The sequence below is a fragment of the Sorex fumeus genome, unplaced genomic scaffold, assembly GCF_029834395.1.
Source record: "Sorex fumeus unplaced genomic scaffold, SorFum_2.1 ptg000043l, whole genome shotgun sequence".
Lineage (NCBI taxonomy): Eukaryota > Metazoa > Chordata > Mammalia > Eulipotyphla > Soricidae > Sorex > Sorex fumeus.
This window is the reverse complement of record NW_026606100.1, coordinates 43,204,866-43,231,840: the sequence shown is the minus strand read 5'-3', so window position 1 is coordinate 43,231,840 and position 26,975 is coordinate 43,204,866. Positions and strand designations below refer to the sequence as shown.

The 26,975-nt window shown below is 46.0% G+C and overlaps 1 protein-coding gene and 1 long non-coding RNA gene across 2 annotated transcripts in view; both read right to left on the bottom strand.

Moving 5' to 3' along the window:
• The window catches only part of LOC130029656 (uncharacterized), a 50,403-nt gene extending 29,805 nt beyond the window's left edge, over window positions 1–20,598 (bottom strand). The window contains exons 1-2 of the long non-coding RNA XR_008793386.1: window positions 20,269–20,598; window positions 16,390–16,487 (exon numbers count right to left, since the gene is read on the bottom strand). This is a non-coding gene — a long non-coding RNA (uncharacterized LOC130029656). The remainder of the gene's footprint in view (window positions 1–16,389; window positions 16,488–20,268) is intronic.
• On the bottom strand, window positions 18,087–19,733 carry ADRB1 (adrenoceptor beta 1). Its single transcript, XM_056120667.1, has one exon. It carries the CDS (start codon window positions 19,585–19,587, stop codon window positions 18,184–18,186), a length of 1,404 nt encoding a protein of 467 aa, XP_055976642.1. The 5' UTR covers window positions 19,588–19,733; the 3' UTR covers window positions 18,087–18,183.
• Window positions 20,599–26,975: the final 6,377 nt, after the last annotated feature.

Below are 26,975 nucleotides of genomic sequence, written 5' to 3'. Positions count from 1 at the left end.
AAAAGTTGAATAGTTGCAAGTGAGGCAGTTGTCTTCACCAGAGCGGAGACATGATTAGCTGTTACTCCTTCCTTCAGCTAGCACTTACAAGCTCAGTGCTATGGTTAAGACATAGAAAACACTCTCCCTAGAGTAGATCGGAGAGACCCCACGGATTGTGGTAGAGGAAGGCTGGCATTTTGGTGGTGGGTGGGGGATTGGCAGCGTTGTATTCCCAAAGCATACACTTATACTTTTGAACACCACATTGCACTGTGGCACTCTCCTCTCGTTGTTCATTGATTTGCTCAAGCGAGCATCAGTAACATCTTACAACAAATTGTGAGACTTGTTGTTACTGTGTTTGGCATATCGAATATGTCATGGGTAGCTTGCCAGGCTTTGCCGTGCAGGCGAGATACTTTCGGTAGCTTGCCTGGCTCTCCGAGAGGGGCGGAAGAATAGAACCTGGGTCGGCCATGTCAGCCGTGTGCAAGGCAAACGCCTTACCCGCTGTGCTAACACCACATTACCTTAATAAAAATTTTTTTAAAGACCCCCTAAGCTACCGAGAGTATCTCACCTGCACGGCAGAGCCTGGCAAGCTCCCCGTGACGTATTCAATATGCCAGACACAGTAACAACAAAGTCTCCAATGGAAACGTTACTGGGCCCGCTCGAGCAAATGGACAAACAAAGGGGGGGGGGCTTTACCTTTACCTTTTATGGAGATAATGGTGGACAGAAGATATAAGGGTAGTACGACTGGTTTTGGAATATAGAATGCCTGTAACAAATCATCATGAACAACTTTGTAAGTCACAGTGTTTATATAGCGTAATGGGAAAATTGGGAAAAATTAAATCAATTAAAAATATAAAAAAACAACAAATGGTGGTGTCACCCCAATCAGAAGACTCCTTGAACTTTCGGGGTCTGAGGGCATTTGCACCCATGCTATTGTCAGTGCCTCACCCAAAGACCTAATTTCCTCCCCCCATGCCTTCTCTGGAAACATCCAGGATAGGAATTTTTCACAGTCCCCTCAGGTCATGGACATAACTGGCATCTGGAAGTAGACAGCTATCCACATCACACAAAGGGTTATTTTGTCACACAGATGCTGAAACAATCATGGTGATCCTCCACCACTGAAGAGCAAATTGGGTTGAAAAGAAGCAGTTTCTGTCCAGGAGAGGGCTGGGGGATCTTGAGTAACAAGGAGCCATTCAGGCTCTGTCAAACCAAAGTTTTCTGCCCATGGAAACATGGGAGCCATTGGGGTGGGAGAATCTGCCGTGTGGGCTTCCAGGCTCTTTGCTGGCTTCCCCAGGAAAGGCGGTTCTCTCGCCTCCTCGGGCCATGCCCAGCTCCTCCCAGAAGATAAGGGACATGTGGAAACCAAACAGAAAACTTCATCTCTGTCCACCCTTAGAAAAGAAATCTAAGAATCTGGGAGTCTGAGCTTATTTACTTAATTTGAAAAAATGAGTCAAACGAGCAAGAAGCCGTGACATGGTCCATTTGGCAGAGGTCAATTGTGGGTCATGGGTCCCAGATCAAGTGGCAGGAAAGCTGGCACCCAGAACTGGGTGTCAGAACCGCCCGCTTGCTGCTGTTTTGTTTGGGCCAAGACCGCACTTGGAACTTGTGATTAGGGTGAGTTCATTGACTTGGGTCTGAAGAAGGGAGGAAACCTCTGCAGTTAAGATAGAAAGCCAAGGCAGGAGACGTGTTTCTGACTCAGGCTGAGATTTGCTACTTAGGAGCGAGATTTTGAGGGGATGGTAGGATTTGGGGAGAAACTGAGCATTTAGTGGGTGCAGGCCCTATGCTTGGTATAGGCAGATGACAGAACCTTCGAGAACGAAGACACCCTACATCAAACGTGACAGACCTCATTTTCTAGAACGGGGACCTCCAGTGTCAACATGATTTAGTTGTTTATTCTAGAAACCTCTCCCTCAGGAATGATAAGACCATCAACCAATAAATAACTGCACTGTTTGCTTCAGGAAGTGCCTGCAGATCAATTTAACCCAGGTCAGGGGAATTAGCTAGTGATTTAAACTTCACTGACTTGTCCAGACCTGTTTCGAGACCCTTGCCCCAGGGTGGTACCCTCCAACTCTACACTATGATCTGCCTGATCTCAGCTCCACCTTGAGACTTGCCGACTGGGTCCCGAAACCCTGTCGTCACCCATGATTCTGAGACACTGGGAGACTTTGTCAAGAGGGTCCCCTGACTTCTGGCTATTAGTTCTGATCATTTTTTTTTTATATCGATGCAGGGTCTGGTAACTCTGACAGTGTGTCACCCTGTGTACATCCTGGCCCATCTTATTGGTGTGAAAGCAGGTTCAGGGAGATGAAGTAACTCTCCTCCGGTCTGCAAATTCAAGTTCAGACTGACTGCCTCTCCAAGATCAGGGAACCGGGTTCCCATGGCTGCCTTCACTCTCATATCTGCAATGAGGGAATCAAAGACCCAGTAACTCCAAGATTCTTCCTAGCTTGCTTTCCCCTTGGATTAAAAAAATAATAATAATGTCACCCACTTTTGAATGCAGAATATACTTTCTTCTCTTGTGCTCTCTGTTTTTAGTGGAGTTTTGCCTTGAAAGTTATTTTCTACCTAAGAAGAATTCTAAGTCTTCATAAGGACCCTATCCAGTTTCTAAATTGGAGATAAAAGAGACAGACCATAAAATTAACACCCGAGGGCTGGAGAGATAGTACAGTGGATAGGGAGTTGCCTAGCATGCAGCTGACATGGATTCAATCTCTGGAACCCAATATGATCCCTTAAACATGGCCAGGAGTGAAACCTGAGCAGAGAGCCAGGAGGAAGACCTGAGTACAACCAGGTGTGGCCTCAAAATGGGAAAAATAAACATCACCTTGTGTCCAAGGTGCCCATATTCAATGCATACCAAGTATTCAATGTAAACTGCATAACTCAATGACCTCGTGCTCAAAGGGCTCAAAGGGCTGGGTGGGACCCTGTGACCTCTGCCCCACTGCCTCACTAGAAACCATCCTTGCCCTCCAGTTTCAGAATATATCCATTCTTCCCAGGGGAAGCCCCTGACTCCTCGAGCCTTGGGCATGGCTTCCTCCTCCAGGCTCTGGAAACCACCAGTCTAAACTCTGGGCAGATTGGATCGGGCCTATGCCCTATGGAGGGGGGGGGGGGGGGATCATGCCGTGTGTGGCCTTCTGGGTCTGGTTCTCAGTGAGCAGGTTTTTAGCCTGATTTTTGTGTTGTGTCATATTTCCGGTCTATTTCTGACACAGAATAGTAGCAAAGGAAGAAGGCAGCTGCGGGAGTTATTATGATTGAGTTCTTCTCCCAGCAGGGGCCAAGAGGCCCTCAAGGCCAACAATGGGAAGGGAAGCCCTCCAGAGCCCTCGGCCACTTGACCTGCCCAGAGAGCGAGCCTGAGTCACTTTCCCTGGCTCCGGCTGGGCCGGTAAGGACCGTGCGCGGGAAGGGTGAGTGGCAGGTCAGCGCTTGGCTGACCCGCCTGCTCTTTCCTTTGCACAGTTCTCCTATGTACGCACAGAGGGTTGCAGGCTGTTGGGTGAAGCCTAGCAACGGGGCGCGATTTCAGTAGTGAGGCAGTTTGCCCTTTGATCACCTTCCGTCCAGATTAGCCTCCCTGCATGGAAGCCGGCTGCAGGCAGGGGCTCGGCTCTGTGTGAAGGACGCTTTTGCTCTGTGTGCCCTCATGCCAACCTTAAGTCCTTCTTTCCCAGGAGCTCAAGACCTTGATGCAGACCTGTGCGGAGATGCTTGGGTGGGGGGTTGGGGGTTAGAGGGGTGTCTCTTGTAGACAATGAGATGGCGAGAACGCGGTGGAGGAGTGGATCGGGGCAGTGCCAAGAAGGAGGCGTGTCCACAACCCTCACAGAATGGTCTATCCTACACCTCTGCAGGCAGGGCACTTTCCCAACCCGGGCTAGGTCCCTGGCATGGCAGAGGGCCCTTAGCTGTGCCAGGAGTGATCGCTGAGCTCAAAGCCTGGAGTCAAGTTCTCAGCACAGCCAGGTATGCCTACTCCCCCTCCAAACAAAAGATGTCAAAGAGAAGTAATTGTATGCCTGATCCTGACAAATCGAAGTCATGATCTGATGCCAAAGTCGCACACAAATCTCTTCTCCAGTGACAGCTCCACACTTAGAAAATGTACTTCATCATTTCCTTTTCCAGTTAACGTCAAGTTGAAAATTGATGCTCGAGACATCGACAACTAGGAAATTTTATGTCTTTTCCTTAGAGGATTTCTTTTTTCTCTTTTTCTCTTTTTTTTTTAAACGCCTCTTTGAGTTATGCCTGATAAGACACAGAACTATAAAAAGCCAAAAAACAAAGCATAAAAATGTCACAATGTTTCCTATTTTCACCTTTAAGATAAAGGCAGGGGTGGGATCACAATGTGTTCAAGAAAGCTTATTATAAATATTGCATAGGAAATTGTAAGTTGAGATCAATATCACATAAGCTGCTGAAACATAGAACCACAGTGAATTTCTAAGGGGACATAAAATAAAGCTGCTTTCCAGGGAGCTAAGATTGCTGTGAAATTATAAGATATATATATATATATATATATATATATATATATATATATATAGCCCAGCATCTAAAGCAGGAGTTTCAAACTAGGCAGTGACAGACCTCTTGAAAATGATTGTGACATTTGGCTCTTTCTGGGGTGAAGCTCATTAACACTTTCTTCTTTCTTTTGTTATTTAGAAAGGGTTGGTGACCCAAATGATTGAAGAGGTGATTGGACTCCAATGATTTTAAAGGTCAATTTCAATCTGAGAGTTTCTGAAATCAGCTCTGCATTAATCATGAGTATTTTATGACTGCGAGGCGGCCTGGAACAGGAATGATTGTCTCACATCACAGCTCAGGCTGATTGTTTCCCAAAAGGTGTCTTTTGCCTTTGTCATTCTTCATGTGTGCTAACCCAATGCAGTGATTGTTATTTCAGAATAACAATAACAAGTGATTGTCACTTTTTAAAATGCTGTGCCCCTCCCCGCCCTGTATTCTAAGTATTTGCTGAATGATATTATCTGTAAATGATCGATGGAACACATTTGGTAGGTTTCTGTCACTCTGCCTTTCCAAATAGTGGATGACAGTCACCAAAGGGATATTCTATAAAACAGGCCCCCAGTTTCTCATTTTCAATCCCCCAAGCCGGAAAGCACTGAAGAGAATTTTTTCAATTACTCATTGGTGAGTAAATGTGACCTGACTTGAACTCATTTGGCAGCAAAACCTGACCTGAACTAGCGTGAGGCTATTTATAGTCATTATTTATCTACTTCGTAGGAATAATCATACATTTTACTTTGGAGATGTTACTGTTGGAGTGTGGAAAGCTGAACTGAAACTTGCCGAGGGTGTTAGGTAACATACAAAACTGGTACTACTTTCCTTGCAAGGACCCTGACCCCTAGTCACAGCTGCCCTTGAGGGACCTCAGAGAAGCACGCATGGACCCATCCTATGCATTTTGCCTTTTAAGAAAATCAAATACACGGTGAATACTATAGACCTGTGTATATATGTTTGAATAGATAACGTTAAGTGATATTTTCAAAATAAGGCAAATTTGTGTCTCTGTGTCTGTATGGTCATTCTTAAAAAAGAAATCAAATACTTTTCTCCTCTCTCCAACCTGAAATGACCTTGAAGGAGTTCCTGCTGATCTCTGATAAACGGTCCTGGTTCCCTCTCTTCTCTACAACTGCATCACAGGTACAGGGGAGTGTTCACCTGTAGGAGGGGTAAGCAGCTTCTGGGGGTTCTGTCAGCTGTCTGATTCTGTCAATGCATAGAAGGGAAAAAATGAAGACATGAAAGACTGGAGCGATGATACAGTGGGTAGGGTGATTGCCTTGCACGTGGCTGACCTGGGTTTAATCCCCAGCATCTCATATGGTCCCCTGAGCCTGCCAGGACTGATCCCTGAGCATTGTCAGGTGTGGACCAAACACATAAAAGAAAAGAATAAATGATTCAAAATTGATTGATAATATGTTCAAGTGACAATATGTTATTGCCTTGGTGAAATGCATAACGATCAAAAGCACAGTCATTTATGCCACAAATTTCCAACTTGGCTCAACAGTTGTGTTCGGTTGTCAACTTCACCCTCAGTATGTTACAACAATCAGTTTTCTTCCCTGTACCAAAAAAAATTCCAATGTCTAGACATCTGTTTGGAGTTCCAGTTCTGGTTGATCTGAGAAAAGGTCATCCACTCGCGGGGGCAGGGGGAGGGGAGGGTGATGCATGGGGACTTCTCAATCAGTGCTCAAGGGGGCCCCAGGAGTCATTCCCAGTGTTTTTTCTACCAACTGGACTAGTCGATTCAATGCTAGGGTCTGAGGATACAGAGGTGCTCAGATCCTGCAGTTCTGGTGACCAACACCTCCCATCAGCAAGTGATATTTTAGAAGCAAACTTAGCTTAAGACCTTTCTAAGATTTCTTTCTAAGAAATCTTTGTGAAGATTTCTAAGATTGGAAACATACCTTTGGAGTTCAAATTTATCTGATATCTAAATCATGCAAAGAAGAATTTGACTTGCCAGATGTATAATGCATGTATTAAAGGATAAGATCACTAAAAGAAATAAAAAGAATGCTCTTTCTGTTTGCAATATTAACCACACTGGGGCCCAGGGTGTGGTTCAGGGGTAGAACTCTAGACATGTAGGTGAGATCAGAGGTTCATTTAATTCGTAGCGAAGCTCCGTATGTCTGCCTCCACATTTCTCCTTCCCCAACTGAAGCCTCAGTACTGAGCTTCTTGAAAACAATATTCTTATGCTCTACATCATTAATCATCAGGGAGATGCAGATCAAAACCACAATGAGATACCATCTCACACCTCAGAGACTGGCCCACATTCAAAAGAACAAAAGCAACCGATGCTGGCACGGATGTGGCGAGAAAGGGACACTCCTTCACTATTGGTGGGAATGTCGACTGGTTCAGCCCTTCTGGAAAACAGTAAGGACGATTCTCAAAAAATTAGAAATTGAGCTCCCATTTGACCCAGCAATACCACTCCTGGGAACATATCCCAGAGAGGCAAAAATGTATAGTTGAAGTGACATCTGCACTTGTTTGTTCATTGCAGCACTCTTTACAATAGTCAGAATCTTGAAAAAACCTGAGTGCCCGAGAACAGATGACTGGTTAAAGAAACTTTGGTACATCTACACAATGGAGTACTATGTAGCTGTTAGAAAAGATGAAGTCATGAAATTTACATACAAGTGGTACAACATGGAAAGTATCATGCTAAGCGAAATGAGTCAGAAAGAGAGGGATAGACATAGAAAGATTGCATTCATCTGGGGGATATAAAGTAACAAAATATGAGATTAATACCCAAGAATAGCTGAGATCAGCACCAGGAGGATTACTCCATAGCTTAGAGGCCAGCCGGGTGTTCTATGGGAAAGGACAGCTCGGATAGAGAGGGGAGCACCAAATAAAGGGTGTCTGGAGGATCCTCCCAGGAGGGGAGATGCATGTCGAAAGTAGACTATGGACTGAACATGTTTGCCACTCAATGCCTCTTTTGCAGACCACAACACCCAAAAGGAGAGAGAGAACACAAGGGATTGCCCTGCCACAGAGGCAGGGTGGGATGTGGGGGATGGGGGTGGGAGGGATATTATCCATGGTGGTGGAAAATGGGCACTGGTGGAGGGATGGGTATTTGATCATTGTATAATCGAAACCCAAGCACAAAAAATTGTAAATCTACAACTGTACCTCATGGTGTTTCACTAATAATAAATATATATATATATAAATAATAATAAAAAAACAATATTCTTGGGCCAGACAAATAGCACAGGAGTTAAGATGTTTTCTTTTCAAGTATCCAACACAGGTGCAATCCCTGGCACTGCTAGGAGTGATCCCTGGGCATAGTCAGAGTAAGCTCTGAGTATTGCCAGATGTGGCCCCAAATCCAAATAAAAAAATATATATATACATATTCTTGGTACGTTAATAAAAACATAATGATATTGAAAAGAAACTGTGCAGGCTGGGGAGCAATAGCACAGTGGGTAGGGCGTTTGCCTTGCACGCAGCCGACCCGGGTTTGATTCCCAGCATCCCATATGGTCCCCTGAGCACCGCCAGGAGTAATTCCTGAGTGCATGAGCCAGGAGTAACCCCTGTGCATCTCCAGGTGTGACCAAAAAAAAAAAAAAGAAAGAAAATAAACTGTGCAATATTGGTTACACAAATAAAATAATAATAATAAAACACTATTATGTTTTGTTCAAAAGGTAAAGACCCATATAACATTCCCATGAGTCAACATAAACTATTTCTTGTGTCAAAATGGGAAGGTAATGATTTTGAATCTAATTCAAGTGGAAAAGATCTGAGTAGGAAATGCATATGTTGAAAGAGCTATTGAATACTTGCTTGTTCCCAATACATTTTTTTAATGGCTGTCTTGTTATTTGAAAGAAGAAATGTGGCGATTCAATTTAAAACTAAAATATGAATGTTAGTGAAATAGAATCAGATTCTCTGCTCTGTGGACTTTTGGATTCCCCTCCCCCCCAAAAAAAATCTGAGGTGGGGAAATGAACTCTTTCCCTTGTACAGCCCAGTAAGAAAAATATTTATGAGGTCTGAGAAAGCAGAGAACCTGTTTAGGGCAATCAATATACAATAAGGAATGGCCAGTATATCTAATATTGTATAGATTGACAATTGGAATGAGAGCCAGGAGTATAAAGTTCTTGCATAAATTTTACTTTTTTTTTTTTTTTTGCTTTTTGGGTCACACCTGGCAATGCACAGGTGTTACTCCTGGCTCTGCACTCAGGAATTATTCCTGGTGGTGCTTGGGGGACCATATGGGATGCTGGGAATCGAACCCAGGTTGGCTGCGTGCAAGGCAATTGCCCTACCTGCTGTGTTACTGCTCCAGCCCCAAAATTCTTATTTAAAAAAAAAACAACAATGTACCCCTTTAGGCAGTGTATACCCTCTTCATATTCACTGAATTTATGTTGCTAAGGTCCACAATTCCAGTGATCTTGATGTCATTTCTAGAAATAAACTCACATCCGAGAAATATTATGACAGAAAGTTCCACTGTTTCCCATGACACCGATAGAGTTTGCCGAGATTTTGCCCTTCTCGGAGAGAAACTACGCTTTGTGCCTGCTCAGACAGGTTTGGAGTCACAAAGGAAGCACTTTCTGACCACGCTCGGCTGAAGTTGAGCCTGTGACCACTGGGTACCTGGACTGGGGCAGGAGCTAAGAACTTGTTTCTTAGCTTGAGCTAAATTCAGTAGGGGAGCACTCAGAGCATGTCCCTGACTTGTGGACATGTCCCTGACCGCAGGCTGCATTTCGGAGAGTCAAAGGTCCAAATACAGGTCTTCATTTTCAAGGTCTTCTAGCTTTTTGTTTGCTTTGTTTTGTTTTTTGGGTTACACCTGGCGATGCACACGGGCTACTCCTGGCTCTGCGCTCAGGAATTACCTCTGGCGGTGCTCAAGGGACCATAACGGATGCTGGGAATTGAACCCAGGTCGGTTGCATGCAAGGCAAACGCCCTACCCGCTGTGCTATTGCTCCAGCCCCAAGGTGCTTCTAGCTTGGTGGGAAGAGGAAAGCAATCAGATGACGTGAGTGAGAAATGGACTTAGAACCAGACACCCAGACTTGTTCAAGATTGTTGCCTGTAGCCTTGAACTAATTACTTGAGCTTCTCTATTTTACCTCCACAGAGGGCAAGACCTTCAGGCACTTGCCAGGCTTTTAACATGCAGAATCCTACTGGCTAAGATGCATTTCTAGGGGTCAGCTCCCGAGGTTGAGTGATAAAAATCAGGACAGTTTAATAATGAGCTAGTGTCTATGAATTATGTAAAATGTGATTATCCAAACGTAGTGAGTCTCAATTGAGATAAACTAAAGTGCAAGATATCCACAGCCCAAAGAGACAGTGCATGGGGCAAGGTGCTTGCTTTGCATGTGGCTGACCCTGGTTTGATCCCCATCACCGCTGAGTTTTTTAGGAGTGACCCCTGAGCACAGAATCATGAATAGGCTCTGAGCACTATCAATTATAACCCACTACCACCAAAGTGCAAGATACTACCCCAAATTTCAAAGATCTAACATTGAAAGAAGGAATTAGGGGATATCATCAATAAGATTTGACATTAATTATAAGTTGAAATAACATGAATTTTGCCTGCTTATTTCTATTCTTGTGAAATAAAAACACACAAAAATGTGGTTACAAGAAAACGTAAAATTAGCTTCCCTGCACTGAATTTCTACAGTTCTGAGAGATCCTTTACCACATTGTTTGGGAACTGTGTCTGGCACTCACTCACACCTGCCTCATAGTAGTTTCTCTTCACAGGTGAATGTCTGATTTCCCTGGCAAGTGTGAGCAACTGGCAGACAGACTCTTTGAGTTTTTGGTAGCTGGCACAGTGCACATACTCAGTACATTGCTCCCTTGGTCTCTGAAGAACAGAGAACATAAAAATCACAACTAAAAGAAAAATCATTCTCCAACTAGTCAAGTTCCCCAAGTGACTTCTGCTCCATCCAACACAAAGACACTTATTTGTTATTTTAGATACATGGACGTTCAGAAGATTTGAAGAGAATTGTAAACATTTTCCTGTCCCCTGGGGAGGGATTTATATGACTTGCTGAGTTAAGACAAAAATAAAAATTCTTATTCCCCATTTGGTCCTTTTCTTGCAAGGATGGTTGCTACAGTATTATAAGGACTTAAAGAGTTTTTGTGTTAGGACTGAAGAGATAGTATAGGGGTTCCCCAGCATCACACATGGTCCTCTGAGCACCTCCTAGAGTGGTACAGAGCCAAGATAGCAAGTATGGTCAAATTGCCTCCCACCCCACCCAAGTTTTCATGTCACACTTTGCCACTTGGTATATTTTCATCCTTTTTAGAGTTGTAGAGTGCTGATGATATTGAAAGAAAATAGCACAGTTTCGGGAAAGACAGCAAAGAATCACTACGTCAGGTTCTTCTGCCAACACTGAACTGGGTTGTGGTTGGTTCTGCTCTCCACCCAAAGAAGTTCCTAGATCTGGGCGGATTCCCACTCAGGTAACTGGAAGCGCAAGAGAATTTGAACTGATTCATGAGAGTAAATGGGATTAGTGCCTAGAAAGCTGCAGGCAGGAGTTCTCATATGGATCATTTTCATAGATATCATGGGAAGAATTTTTATAATGATTTTATAAATCAATTTTTGGGTCCCAGTGAGGTCCATCATGAGAAATTTGGATTAGTTAAAAAGAAAATATTTGCTGATAGAGGACAGACTTGGTGCCATGAAATGGCAGATTAAGTCTTTAAATCTCAGTTGGAATCTTATGTGTCTTGGCGGTCCTCACTGGTCAGGGCAGAGCTTTGTAGGAGCAGAGGGGTATTATATACTAAATAGATCAGGGTCCTTCTGGTGCTAAAGATTCTCAAATTTCCCTAAGTGACTCTATCTTACTTGAGAATGACTATTTTAAGAAAAAAAACTTTTCAGGATTGATCACAGGTTCATTTAAGCCCAAGTAATTCCTCCCAAGAGCATCCTCCTAAAATATTACCTTTAGGCCGGAGGATAGGACAGCAGCTTAGGCACTTGCCTTGCATCTGGCCAATCCAGGTTTGATTCCTGGCATCCTATATGGTTCCCTGAATCCCTGAGCGCAGAGCCAGGACTAACCCCTGAGATTGCTGGATAAGGTCCAAAAGCAAAATAAATGAACAAATAATTATTACCTTTAATGGCTTTAGGAAAAAATCCCTAGCATGCAGAACTATTTCTGTGACATTTATTAATATTTACTCTTTCAAAGTTTTTCCAATAAGAACCTCAAAATTGCAGGTGAGTTCCTGTAGTTAACAGAAGATATTTTAAGTCCCTTAAGTTCCTGTAGACTTGTCACTGTTTATTAAGTTAGGAACAAAGACACTTGATACCCTGCAAATCACAAGAGAGGCAAGAAAAAACACAGCTCCCCCTGCACTCAGCACTTTTCATATCTGAATTGCCATTCCAGGAAAAGAGAACAATCTTGATCTTTCCTTTGAGCATTGACAACACAAAGCAAAACGAGGGACTCAAGTGACTTTTCATGCTGACTTACTTTTCTCCAAGTGGCAGTGGGTTAGGAATCCTTAAACAACCACTTTTGCTTAGCACATAGCAAACAGGTTTGGTAAGCCGATGTTTGGGAAGAAGCTTATTTTTATTCAGTTGTGGTTTCTGTGGAATTTTAAGCCTAATTAAAAAAAAGTGAAAGATGGTTTGTTTGGATGTATGGGGTATTATAGATAGATATTTTGCTATTCCTGTGTTCATCTCACTTAAAAAGAAAAAACAAACAAGTCAGACATGTGTGGGTGGAGTTGTAAGAAAAGGGGAAAAGGTGAGGAGGAAGTACTTTATTTAAAATGATAGACTTTACAAAGCAGTGAATTAGTAGAGCATCTCAAAGGGGTGTATAGGGGTTCCTGGTGAGGCAGTGTAGGAAGTGAACTTGACCACAGGGAAATGGACTAACTTCCTCAGGGTCTAAGGCAGAGGTCAGAAAGCCGGTCTGCAGGATCACATTTTCTGCTTTTCTAGAGTTTAATCCACACCCCCTGCACATCATCTAATAATCACTAGGAAAAATAAATGAGAGATAGCAGAAGATGGAAGAGTGAATGCAATCTTCTGAAATCAGAATATTGGAAGCTGAATGAAGTTACATAGTGACAAACAGAAAAACAGAAAAAGAGAGCCTGTGAAGATGACCCAAATCCCCCAATATTAAACTCCACACGAAGACTTTTTATAGGAAATGTGTAAGGAAGAGTTTTGGAGTTTCGTCCTCAGAATTATGAGCAATACTAAAATTCTCAGGAAGAACTCCAAACTTAAGACACTTAAAATGCTTCCCAAGTAAGTCATGTGTCATAAAATGGAATAATGGGAACTGGCCAATGTGAATTAACAGCTGTCAGGGGCTGGAGAGATAGCACAGCGGGTAGGGCGTTTGCCTTGCACGCGGCCGACCCGGGTTCGATTCCCAGCATCCCATATGGTCTCCTGAGCACCGCCAGGAGTAATTCCTGAGTGCAGAGCCAGGAGTAACCCCTGTGCATCGCCAGGTGTGACCCAAAAAACAAACAAACAAAAAAACAGCTGTCAGCAAGGAAATATAAAGAGGGAGAGGAAAAAAAAAAGAAATTGTAAGCATTGAGAGAGATTCAGTCAAAGATTTGGGAAAGCAGTCATGCGGAATGAATGATGCTATGAGGACAATTTATCTAGACACTGAAGATGCTTTTAGTTGAGTAAGAATTAAGTAAGGTTCGTGACTCAGGTGGGTCAGTCAAGAATTCAGGCACTGAGGGTAGAGACATGCTCAGAGTGATTTTCACCCAACAATCAAGGGAAGGCAAAGCTTGGAAGGGTGTAGATGGTTACTCCCAGTGCTTTACCAGGAGTGATGTTTCTGCAGAGATTACGCACTCAAATTGCCAGAGCAGGACCAGCTTCTCCCCGGGGTCACTATTTCTCCATCTGTCATCAGGGCAATTGAATTTGGAAGTCTATTAACTGCCTCACCCAGGGACTGAATCTTATTAATTCAGAAATTATCTCTGTCCTCTCACTGACAGGTAAAAAGACGACTGATGAAGTCAATGAATGTACCAAGTTTTTTTTTTTCCCTAATAGCAATAGCTCTTGATTACATTATAGGAGCTATTTCAGTAAAAGTTCTTCAACGAGAGCAGGGCTAAAGAGGGAATTTCAGGAAAGCTGTATTCCACATAAGTTCCACAGAGCTGGTTTAAAAATCATTGCCACGGAACAATGCAACTTGAGACACGTTGACTCACAATTATTGAGATTCAGAAATAATATTCTATATGGAAATTTAAATGATGTGGTGGGGGTGTGTGAAGGGAAGGAGAAATTAATTTAACTCCATTTGCCGATGTGACCGAAGCACTACTATTTTTAGGTATAATCCAAACAGTGCATATCTTCTCCATTTTGATTAGTAGCAAATTGGCAGGGAGTCAAAAGAATTAGAATTTCTCAGCACATTATGCCAGAAACATACAAATAAAACTAAATTCTTGTGCCAAAGTGTTTAATTTAAATCGGTGCTAAGGTTTGATGCTTTTATCTTCAAAAAAGAACAAAAAAATGTTTTTTTTTTTCGATGACTGACCACAAATATACTTAATTTTCCTTTGGTTCCTTGGTTAGAAGTTCTTGTTGAAAACGACAATGCTCATACAATACTGATACTTTGGATGCAGTATTTCCGCCTGGCAATTTCACATATTGCCAGAGGAAGTCAGCACATTCAACAAAATGTGAAATTAAAATAAGCTAGGAAAATGTGCTTCACAAGGAAAGGTTTCACAATAGCCACTTAGAAGTTATTAATAATTCGAGTTCCAAAGTAAGCATGAGCTGAAAGGGAAAAAAAAAAAGCAACTCTTTTTGCAGAGTTCCTTATAGGCAAGTTTCCCCAGCCACGACACAGCTGTCTGCTTTAACCAGAACTTGTTTTTATGCTTCTGGGGGAAGAAATCAGAGCTTCTGGGACAACATATACCTGAGAGAACTTCATAGTGTGTGACCCAAGCCTAACTTCCTGTGTGAGTTCATCAGTGAATCTCCATCCTACTGAGGCTCACGGGTTTGAGTTTAGGGTTTGTGCCTTGGCTGCTCTGTTCCACAGACACTGGGAAAGGCAGCTGTTTGAGTTCCTCACCTTCCTGTCATTTTGTCCTGTGAGCCCTGCCAATGTAACAGGCTTAAACAGTTCCAGGGGATTCAACAACTGTGAGTGGAGCCTCACTCCCCATTTTTCTATTATAAACCCATTTTTGGCTTCTTCAAAGACAACCGAGTCATTCTCCTGGGTAACTGACATCCCTTCCCATGCTTCATTTCCCATGCTTGTAATCCTAAACTAGGGAACCGAAGGAACAAACAAGAGATCTTTCTAGTTCCTACAAATACATATAACCCCCCAAGATGATAGCAGTTTCTTTGATTTTTAATGAAAAGTTTAGATCTGCCTAGTAAGTAGTTAACTGACATCTATTTGTTAATAAAGTCTGCAGGACCTTCCTGATTTTAAAAGCTGAGTTTTCATGGGCCTGTAAGGTGGGTTTGGAAAACTGTTTATTTAAATGTGAAGACAAGCAGTCAGGAAATTGGACACTAAGAATTTACCTGGCTCTTGTGACTGTAGAGTTATTAATTAAGTTTCCAGCATAACCAAATAAGAACAGTGTCCTCCCCCGCAGCCCCCTGCAAACAAAATGCCTCTTACATACTTATAGTCCAAGAAGGAGATTAGAACCACATTGCATGTAGTTCCTATGAAAAAACGAGAGTGACATTTCTCATCCTTATAGCCACTAAAATAAGTTTAATCATGTCTTTACACACACACACACACACACACACACACACACACACACACACACCACAGGTTTGGGGGCCACACCTAGCTGTACTTAGGACTCATTTCTGGGTGACTTTGCTTACTCCCGGCAGTGCTTGGGAGACCATATGGGGTGCCAGGGACAAGGCAAGCACCCTGCCCGCTGTACTATTTCTCAGGCCTCTTTATATTTAAAAAAAATTTTGGCATCTTGCTTCCTTTTTGCTGTAGAAAGTGGTTGAAATTTAGAGCAGCTTTTGTTAAAACTACTGTTAAATGTTCATGCAACCCTTTGCTGGTTGCCATCATTAAAGCTTTTCTCTTTGATCTTTAGAATACCCCATTGTAAAAAAAAAAGTGAAAAAAAGGAAAAGAAATAGAAAATCTTGACTTTTGTCTGTAATGAGTTACTCTAGAAGTTAAATCTGTGTCAGCCCCAACTTTATACTTATCGCTTTGGTTTCTTTCCTGAGGATCATGAAAGAAACCGCCTGGGTTAAAATGCAAAAATAAATACTCCGCCTTTTTTGGGGGGGGAGGAGGCAAAAATTAACCCTAGGATGGGATTTTATTACACTTTTCCTAGGAACAAATCTTATGAAAAATATTTGTGGGGCTTGTCATTTTGTTAGGAAATAAAAAAAAATCCCCATTTGCTTTTACCTGTGACCTACCCATCCGGAATTTCTGCTGGAAGGATATATTTAATTACACAAGAGAAAAATATTTACTTAACAGGCCTTTTATAAATTTTCGCTTAACCATGAAAGCATTTTACATTCTAGACAGCCCCTGCAGAAATCTGCACACCCACCCTGATCAGGTATAAGCTGCATTTTTCTATTAGGAAACCAAAAAACAAACCATGAAAGCCACTTACCACTTTCCAAGTAGGCAACCGATAGTTTAACGAGTTAGTTTTCTCTTCTGGATTTCTGGGCGAGTTGCAGCTGAGTTATCTGGTCCCATCACTTCTTTCTGAAGAAGACAGGCAATCCCAAATGATACTTCCTAAGTCAGGAGCAGCAGATGGAATCTTGAAAACACCTACAAGCTGTCTAGAATACTTGGAATCCGGCTGTGAAATTTTAGTCTGTAGTTCCCAGTTAGGTGCATGCCTTATTTGGTCTAGAGGCTTTTGGCTATGTTATTGAGTCATGAAAAGCTATTAAAAGAGCTCTATGGGAAATCCAGCCTATATTCCAAACCAGTCTTTTCCATAATCACTGAGCCCCTACAGACACACGGCACATAACCTTGATTGTGCTTCACTGGTATTTATTGCACATGGACCAATTCCTCACACAGTAGTTAGTTGCACCAGAGTATAAATACTTGGTAAAACACAGGCGGAAGTAGAATTTACACACAAGTGCTATTTTTTTTTTTACCAGATTCACTTGGGCACTTGGACATAAAAAAATAAAAAAAAATTCTTAAGATAATTATATGTATACTATGGATACAATTACAGTACCATGATAAGAGTATAAAAATGTATCTTTCCAACAAATCATGAGCTCAATAACAGCATCGACAACAAAAGTAGAGTTTGAATTTTATTTTAGTTTTAAAGACCCCCCCATTCCCTCCCCCCATAAAAAAATCTTTTTTTTGTGCAAGTAACATCTTCTGTGGACTTTACAATCCTTAACACTGTGCAAAAATGGCATTTTGACTCATTCCTTATTTTGTATTTTTGTTTTTACCCACATGTGCAGTAATCTGAACTGTTTTCTTTGTGTATTTTTTTTCCCTTTCTCTGTCCTCTCCTCAATGGACAGTCACATGGTACAGAGGCTCAGCGCCTGGTCCTTCCAGCTAATATTGATACACAAATAAGCTGTTTAATATAAACAAGTCTTTCTATCTTGCTGTGCAATCAATGTGCACAGAATGAGGTAGAAACCCTGACCACCCAGACGCACGGGAAGGGCAGATTTGCCCTGGAAAGGAGAGCAAGGGGAAGGGAGGCTGCTTCCAAGCACAGCCTCCCTTTTCTCGAAACGTGGCTTTCGCTTCATCCTTTCCCTTTGCTTTTAAGAACAGGAGAAACCATTCCTCGGGAATACACCGGAATTTCTCTGGAAAGCAAAGGAAAACCTGTCCTGACACCCTGTCCTCCCCTCTCCCGCCCCGCCCCTCCGGATGACTGCATCCCGAGAACGCGGTGGCAGCCAGCTACACGGATTCTGATCGCCTAGCGCGTCTCTCCTCGCGGGGGGCCCCACCGCCCCTCCCCAAGCTGGTCCTTGCAGAAAGTGTCAAAAACCACTCGGAAAGGGGGTACGGGGGGGAAGCGTCTACAGATGCATCATCACACGATCACACACACACACAGAAAGAAGGTGGAGGCGCACGGACGAAGAGCAAAGAAGCCCCCCGAAAAAGCCATCAGCCGCGTTCCCGCCCCGTGCCCCAACTTCCCTGTCTGTGCCAGGGGCCCCGCGGCTTTGCTGTCGGCCTGGGCTGATTTGGAGACGTGGAGGTTCGGCGCGGGCTTCGAGTCCACCTGCTTTGGGGTCTTGCGTAAACAGATTCCTTGGCCCCGGGGAAGGCCATTCGGGGTGGGGGGGCGCCTGGGCTGGTTTCCTCCGGGGGAGGGGGGTGGGACGGGTGCAGGCAGACGCCGCGTTTGCCCGGGCCGGGGCTGCGGGGACCCGGGCGCGGCGCGCTAGACCTTGGATTCCGAGGCGCCGCCGTGCCGGCCCGGCTCGTCCAGGCTCGAGTCGCTGTCCGCCGCCGCGCCGCCGTTGCAGCCGGCCCAGGGCTCCAGCAGGCGCGCGGGGGGCGCGGCCCCGACGACATCGTCGTCGTCGTCGTCGTCGTCCGAGGCGCCCCCGGGCGACGGCGGCGGCCCGGCCACGGTCAGGCAGCCCGAGGCGCGCGAGCGCTCGCCCGAGGCCCCGCGGCTGCGGCGCGCGGCCCGGCGCACGCAGCACAGCAGGCGCTGGAAGGCCTTGCGGAAATCGGGGCTGCGGCAGTAGATGATGGGGTTGAAGGCCGAGTTGGCGTAGCCCAGCCAGTTGAAGAAGACGAAGAGGCGGTCGGGCACCAGGTCGCGGTGGAAGGCCTTGACCACGTTGGCCAGGAAGAAGGGCAGCCAGCAGAGCGTGAACACGCCCATGATGATGCCCAGCGTCTTGAGCGCCTTCTGCTCGCGCAGGGCCACGAGGCGCGACGGCCGCCGCTTGCTGGTGCGCCCGTTGGCGAGGGGCGCGGCGGGGCGCGGGGAGCCCGGCGAGGGCGCGGGCGAGGGCGGGCGCGCGGGGCCGCCGAGGAAGCGGCGCTCGCAGCTGTCGATCTTCTTCACCTGCTTCTGCGCCTCGCGGAAGACCCGCAGGTACACGAAGGCCATGATGCAGAGGGGCACGTAGAAGGAGACGACGGACGAGGCGATGGCGTAGGCCCGGTTGGTGACGAAGTCGCAGCACTTGGGGTCGTCGTAGCAGCGTCTCGCGTCCTGGCCCTCGTCCCGCCACCAGTGCATGAGGATGGGCAGGAAGGACACCAGGGCCGAGATGGCCCACACGGTGCACACGAGGACCCGCGCCCGCGCGCGGGTCAGCAGGCTCTGGTAGCGGAAGGGCGACGTGATGGCGAGGTAGCGGTCCAGGGCGATGACACACAGCGTCTCGATGCTGGCCGTCACGCACAGCACGTCCAGCGAGGTCCAGAGCTCGCAGAAGAAGGAGCCGTACTCCCAGCGGCCCCACACCACGATGGTGGCGCCGAACGGCACCACCAGCAGCCCCATGACCAGGTCGGCGCTGGCCAGGGACATGATGAAGAGGTTGGTGAGGGTCTGCAGCCGCGGCGTCTTGGCGATGGCCACGATCACCAGCACGTTGCCCGCCACGATGAGCAGCACGATGAGCGCCATCAGCAGGCCCATGCCGGCCGTCCACTGCTGCGAGAGAGGCGCGGCGCCCTCGCTGGCCGGGGTCAGGGGCGAGGCGGTCGGCGACGCGGGCACCAGCAGGCGCGCCGCGGTGGCCGCGCCGTCGGGGAGCGGCGCGGCCGACGAGGACAGGTTGCCCGGCTCGGAGGCGCCCAGGGCGAGCGCCCCCGCGCCCATGCCGAGCTGCGGAGGCCGGGGGCGGGGGGTGTGGCGGGGCTGGGCCGTGGTTGGGGAACACCCCAGGGGCCGGGGCGGCGGGGCGCGCGGAGGGAGGTCGCGGCCAGGTCAGGGCAGCCGCGGCGCGGGGCCGGAGGCATGGGCGCCGGGCGCCGTCCCCGCCGCAGCCAAGCGCTGTCGCCGCCGCCGCCGCCGCCGCTGCTGCTGCTGAAGCCGCTGCCGCTGCTGGAACAGCCGCCGGGACCTCAGCATGTTTCTGAGCGCGCCGAGCCCGCAGCCCCGGCACCCAGCACCCACCCCACCCGGCTCCCACTCCCCTAAGCCAGCCCCCGGGGCCTCGCGTCAGGCTCCCGCAGCCAATCGCGGCAAAGGCACGCCCCTCTCTGCTTCCCCCCTGTCCAGCTGCCCGCACCACCCTCCCCCTCCCATAGCCAGTTCTGCGGCGCTGGGGAGTCGGGGTGCAGATCGCCCAGCGAGCGCCACCCCGGCGCCCGGAGCCGGCCTCTGCGCGCGCCCCTCGGTGCTCCGGCTAGTTGCAGTGCCCCGTTCCACCCCCGCGCTCCCTGCAGCGCCGGGCTCCCACCCCCAGTGCCCGCTCCCCTGCTGCGTCCCCCACTCGCACCCGCGCTCGGCTCCCCCTACCCCGACGCCCCCGCTCCCCACCGCCCACCCGAGTACCACCTGCGTCCAGTTCCCTGCAGAGCGGAGCGCGCGCTCCCTTTAGCGGGGACCGCACCGGAGCGCCTCGGCTGGCCTGTCGGGCGGCGACGTCGCTCCCCCAGATCGGGCAGCAGACGAGCGGCGGGTGGAGAACTCTTTTTCCCGGTCGGGAGGGAACCCGGCCAGCCTGCGTCCTGCCAGCTCGGAGATCGGAGGCGGGTGTGAGTGAAAGAAACTTTTTTTTTTTTTTTCCGCCGAGCGCCTAGCTGTGCGCAAGCCGGGCAGCTGTCCGGACCGTCAGCCCCGCACGCAGGCCGGCGGGCTCTGTGTTTGCGAGGAGCTCCTGTTGTTCCAGCGCCTCTTTGGATGGCGAAGCCACGCGAAGAGTTGTGCATTAACAGCTCCCGCTGACGACCACTCGGAAAAACACACACTGCGTGAGCATGATGCAACTGTGTGCGCGGTCGCTCCAGCCAGCGCCGACCGGGAGTTAAAGGAGTCCGCCCGGGGAAGAACGCGTTTAAGCACGTTGCAGACCTGTCGCGCTCAGTCGGAACACCTGTGTGACGTGACTGTGATCGTCTGAGCTGGGTCCATTCAAACAAAAAGGCACAGCTAGTGTGGGGTGGACGTGATGACGTCATTTCACATTTCTGGCTCTGTTGCTGGACCAGGTTGCGGGGGCGGGAGTGGGGTGGGGGTGGGGAGGTCTCCCCTTTGCCCAAGTTTCCAGAGTCTCCAAACTCTCCGATTCCGTGGGGACGGATAAGAAGACCCGTCAACACAACGGGGAATTTAAGTCGGCTGGCTTTAGGAGTGAGGTGTGTGGCATTTTGAGTAGTTGGCAAATGAAGTGCTTTGGTTAGTGAGTCCCTAAGGCGGTTGTAGGTGGGTGAGCTGGGGTGGGGGTTGGGGGAAGGGACGAGGGGGGGTGGGAACCCCCCTAGGATGGCTATAATGCTGCAGCTCAGCGGGGTTTTGCAGATTTCTTTAATTTAGCCATGGTAAGGTCTTCAGCTCAGTCTCGAAAATAAAAAGGCTTCGATGGAATCCTTGAGCTTCTGATTGCCAATGTTAGGGTGTATTAAAATATTATGTAACATGTACAAGTCTCACTGCATGTTCCTGGAGCTAGCAGACGCCAGTGGGCTACACTAGCATCCAACAGGGATGAATGGAGATGTTACTGGTGCCTGCTCTCGAGCAAATCGATGAACAACAGGATGACAGTGCTGCAGTGCTATAATATGTATATATATACATATATATATATGCAAGAAAAATGGGTGTCTGGACTAAACACAGTCTCATTATTTTGTGGGCAGAAACTGACTTCTGCAAGTGCCCAGGTCAGCTGAAAGCCATGCTTATTTAGTTTAGCCACCTTTTCAGACTTCAGTCCAAACATGTTCATTTATTTGCTTTAGGTCCACACTTGATCATCAGTGTTACAATGAGGTTGAAGATGGGTGATATACTTGTTTATCCCCCTCTGCCCTTGTATTGCCAACTCGGGACTGTGGAAGGCAGAAGAGGGTGTGTGTGGGGGAAGCAAGGAGTGTGAGGGTTTGCCCCAAGTTCAGCGTCATATTCCAAGTCGCCAAATCTCTCCCCTTCTTGCTGTCTTCTCTGTTCTGGGGAAGTCCCAAAATAGTCAAGGGACTGGAAGGCGCAGGAAAAAGGGTTCTGAGAGTTGGGCTGTGGGGTGAGGTGTAGGGAATGTGGGCTGGAGGTGGCTTGCTTTCTGGGCCATTTTCCTGTCAAGGGGTGTTACTGGAATCCTGTGAGCCAAGCTCAAGTGTCCCTGAAGGGCAAAAGGACTACATTTCTGTGAGCGATAAGGGCAGAATCTGTTTTGCAGAGGACCCCTGCAGAAGCCTCACTGCTAATGCCTTTACCATACGTGTAGAGACAGGCCATTTCATGACTTCTGTGTACAGATCTACATTTATACACACCGTATATCTGAGTGTGAGATCTGAACAGGACGAAAATTCTGGAAATTTCCCCCCTGTTCATTCATGGAAACATGACACTTCTCTAAAACTTTGGACAATCCACTCATCAAATCATAAATATTCCCAGCCAGAGGCCATTTCAGGTGTTCCAAGAGAGGGCCAAGGCATATAACGGGGTTCAGTGGATTTGGGAGGTGGGGGTGCTTTCCTTCAGTTGGACTCAAGGAAACTGTAACTCAACTGTAATTCAAGTTATCGGTGCTTGATTTGAATTAGTTTTCTTTTGAAATAAGATTTCCTTACATTTCCTTTTTGGGGGGCGTTGGTACACCTGGTGTTGGGGGGGGGGGGTGTCCTCCCTAGGACCAGTAACTGGGAAACCAGATGGTACTGTGGATGTCAGGCTCCCTTGAGCAAAACATGCCACCCCCTCCTGTGAATCATCTTCCTGGCCTTCTCAGAGCTCCTTAATTTCTACATTTCCTGGCACCTTTTGGCAATTTTAAGCAAACACTTTTTGTCCTTAGACAAGGATACAAGATTAAGACCAAAAAGCCCAGTATTTTTCTTTAAGTGGACATTAGATATTGCAAGTTTAAAATGATCCGCGGCCCCACTTCCCTATTCTCTACCATTGAAAGGAATCTGTTTCTAAGAACTGGTGGTTAACAGGTTTCCAGAATAGAGATCAACAAGCAGGCACGGACGAGTTGGTGGGCTTAATCCTTGAGTTGCCTGCCCCTCTTCCCCATCGTCCTCCTTAGTGGTCCACCCACACCTGGGCTTGCCTTGGGACCCCTTTCTTGCCAGCTTCTAGCCCTCCTCCATTTAATCTGGCCTGCCAGAGCCAAATGGTATTTTTGTACTCAGTATTTCTAAAAACCTGGTTTTGACCAAATTGTTTTTCTCTTCACAAACTTTCACTCCACAATGTGCCATTCCAAGCCCTCCACAGTCCAAATTCCAAATAGCCTTTGCAGTGTCCTCACGTCTGGGAACTTCCCACATCTCCTCACCTGCAGTTCTGTGTTCAGAATCTCCCTTTCTTCCTTCAGCTGTGCCCTCTCAGTGGGTTCCTTCCACCAAGACCCCTTCCTTATTTCCCTCTCAGTGGGTTTCAACCTTCAAGAACTGATGCTAGTTTTTGCATTTTGTGGCCAGCCTTGGCCACTGATTCTGGGAGCAGTTTCTCCTGTCCCTGCCTATAGTGTTTCTTTGTTTACTGCATAATTTCTGTTTACACAGAAATTAGGATGCATTGCCTTTGGACCTCTCGCTTATTGTTTGCATGTTTCTCTTTTTTTCTTCCTATCTCCATTGTAAGTTCATTGGGACCAGTACTATCCTGTTATGCATTTTTATCTCCCACGTTTTAACTTAATTGACATTAAGCTATGGTTCACTATATAATGTTTCATTTATTCACTTAATAAATTGATAAAATTATCTCACTAGCTTGAGAAATAACTGCTTTTGAACTTACAGTCTTTGCTCATGCCTGTCATTTACAACAGTAATTCATTGTCCAGAAGCCTACTCAATATGTTCACATATGCATTTCAAAATCACTTAAAAATGTAAGTATACTCGGGACAAATATATACTAAATGGATTCAATAGTGAATAAAGTAGGGCTGGAAAAGAGATGATGTGTAGAAGGGACCATGGGATCCAATGATTGAAAAAAGAAGTACTACCCAATCTTTATAAATGTTTCAGATGGATGGCTCTTTTCCTTTAAGTTTTTTTTTTGAGAGGGAAAGAGGCAAGGGTCACATGACAATGCTCAGGACTTACTCCTGACTCTGTGCTCAGGAATTATTCCTAGTGGCACTTGGGGGAACTACATGGTGGCCTGAATCAAACCTGGGTCCTCTGCATGTAAGGCAAGTGCCCTATTCTCTATACCATTATTCCAGTCCATTGACAGGTATGTTCATCCAGGTCTTTCTTTTCCAGCATTTTTATTATTTTTAAAATTTTATTTCTGGGTTTTGGGGCCACTTCTAAGTGATGCTCAGGGGTTACTCTTGATTCTGCACTGAAGGATTATTTCTGACAGGGGACCACCTGGGATGCCAAGGACTGAACCTGAGTTGACCGCATGTAATCCAAGTGCCCTACCTGCTGTACTATTGCTCTCAGAGAACAGCAGCTAAGTTGAATCTACTTTCAAGTGTGAGATCACATTCAAAGCAGACATGGTCATAACCACATATGGTTTCTACCAATGAGCTTACTATGACCATTACTCTTTAAAAACAATGGACCTGACTGTTCAAAATAAACAGCCTAATTAAACAACTCAGGGAGATGAGCAAAAGGAAGACTGAAGGGGCATTTCCAAGTTAAGCCCCAATAAGTCTCTCCAATCAGAAAAATGCTTTCCAGAAAACTTGGCCTTGTGACAGATGCTAGAGTGAGGGATTTGTTGGTCAGAGCTCAGATGGCGTTTTCTGAGTAAAGATGACCACTTCGTACAAAGAAGTCAGGCTGCTAAAACAGTCCTTCGGTGCTGACCAATCACTGAACAGCCTGCACCCACTGCTAGCCCTGAAGGTCACAGGCTGGTTTAGCAACCAGTTTCCCCAGGGACAAGCCACTCCATCCACTGTGATAAGGAGGAGCACAGAGAAGAGTGGAGTGATCAGAGCAAGGGATAGGACTTGGAAAATTCACAAGTCACCTTCTCTCCCACTTCTTTTCTGTGTGCAGCCTCTCTTTCTGGAGGGTCTGATTAGTTACTCTGAACAATGTTAGGAGCTAATAATAATAATAATAATAATAATAATAATTAGTAATAACAGAAAATAGTCTTCCAAATTTGGAGGAACTGGAAAGGGTGGAGACCCCAGCAGCAGAAGATCCTGTCAGGATTTTCTTGCCCTTAAACAATGGTTTCATGTTCAGAATGGCCTCATAATTGCTTTCTCACAGGTCTGTATATGAATAAAAGGAGAACATTCACAAGAAATATAAGGAATACAAGAAATGCAAGGAATACAGCAAGAAATACATGGAGTATATTTCTAGGGTACCTAGTACTCAAGGATCACGACATTTTCAAACATAAAAGGTGTCAAGATTGACTTGTACGAAAAGAGTCAGTTCAATGAAATAATCTTCTCTTCTTTGGTTTGACCCCACTTTTCACACGAGAGATACTATGATTCAGCTCAGACCATAGCTATTTTTCAATGCATTTGATTTTGGGCAATTCATCATTTAAGAAAAGTTTCTCCCTTTTTGTAAGCCCTTCCTTAAAGAGGACCCTGTTCTGTTGTAATATTTGTTTATGTAACTGTGTATCTCACTGTAATTAGATTAAATTTTTTAATTAAAAAATAAAAATATAAAAAATGTGTTTATGTGATTTCTGAAATAAATTCCTTTAAAATATTTCAGCAGAGATATGTGAGCAGAAGAGAAAGAATTTTACCCTCAACTCAGCTATTTAGTGTCATGACTAATGGGAGGGCAGTTCAGGGGGAAGAATATATCATAAAACTTAGCCAGGTTTGGGGTCAAAGCAGTAGTACAACAGGTAGGGTGTTTGCCTTGCATGTACCTATCTGAGTTCGTTTGCCATCATCCCATATGGTCCTCTGAGCACTGCCAGGAGTAACCCCTGAGTATTACTGAGTATTCCCCCGACACCCACCGCCGAAAAAAACTTAGCCAGGTTTAACAAATTTATATATTTTGTGTGTGTAAAGATTGACCATCAGTTGACATTTTACCATAAAGTGCCCATAGTAGTAGGAACACTCTCACTATAATATACATAAAAAATATTGGGCAAAAAGGCACCCTTAATTTTACCCAAGCTCAGAACTGGTGAGAACAGCAAGCTCTGCTAATTATTACAAACTCTAGATTTTATTTTCATGGTCTTATGCTCCAAATAAAGCAATTATGTTGTAAGAAAGCAGAGAAGTTAGGAATTTGCAGTTGCAAGAGTTCCCCCATGCCCTTGTTTTAAGTTTCTGAAGGGTAGAAATGGGTTTGGTTTCCATTTATTCGGCTCTTGTAGTTAATAGTTCATAAATTCCTGCAGCACTAAAGAGCCACTTGAAAGCATATGCTTTAGTGGCTTCTCTACAATGAGCAGGGTTTTTTTGGTTTGTTTGTCCCCACGGAAGATGGAACCTGGGCCACTGGGATTACCCCAAAAAACCAGGGGTGAGATAGTTGCTCGTTTTGCCTCTCATTTCTGTTTGGTTTGGAGACCACATCTGGCTGTGCTCAGGGCTTACTCCCAGAGGGGGGTGGAACCAGATAACCAGATGGAATGATAATCTGGTGCCTCAGGATAGTACAATCCAAGTTCCTACCCATTTTACTGTTTTTCTGGTCCCACTTGGTTCTTCTCTGCTCACAACTTTGAGTGGATCCAAGAAGTAACTTCTTTGCTGTGCTTTTCCACTTCTTGGTATTGTGCAGAGTTGTTAGTAATTAACACTGATGATTTAGCTGCTTCCTAAAGCTTACCTACATGTACAGGATGAAGGTAGTAAGGAGAGTTGGAGTGCGCTGAGAGGAGCTAAGAAAGTCTATTTGGAAAGGTTGAGAGCTCAGGAAGCTGTAAAAAACAACAGCAACAACAACAAAATAGGAAAACGGGATCCAGAGTGATCAGAGAGTTAGAGTAAGCAGGGAATGATAATCCTGTGCCCCAGGATAGGCTGACCCAGAGATTTGACTGCTACTTACTTTGGATCTGATAAGCACTGCCTGCTTTGAAAATAGATATCCAATCTGCTTTGAAAA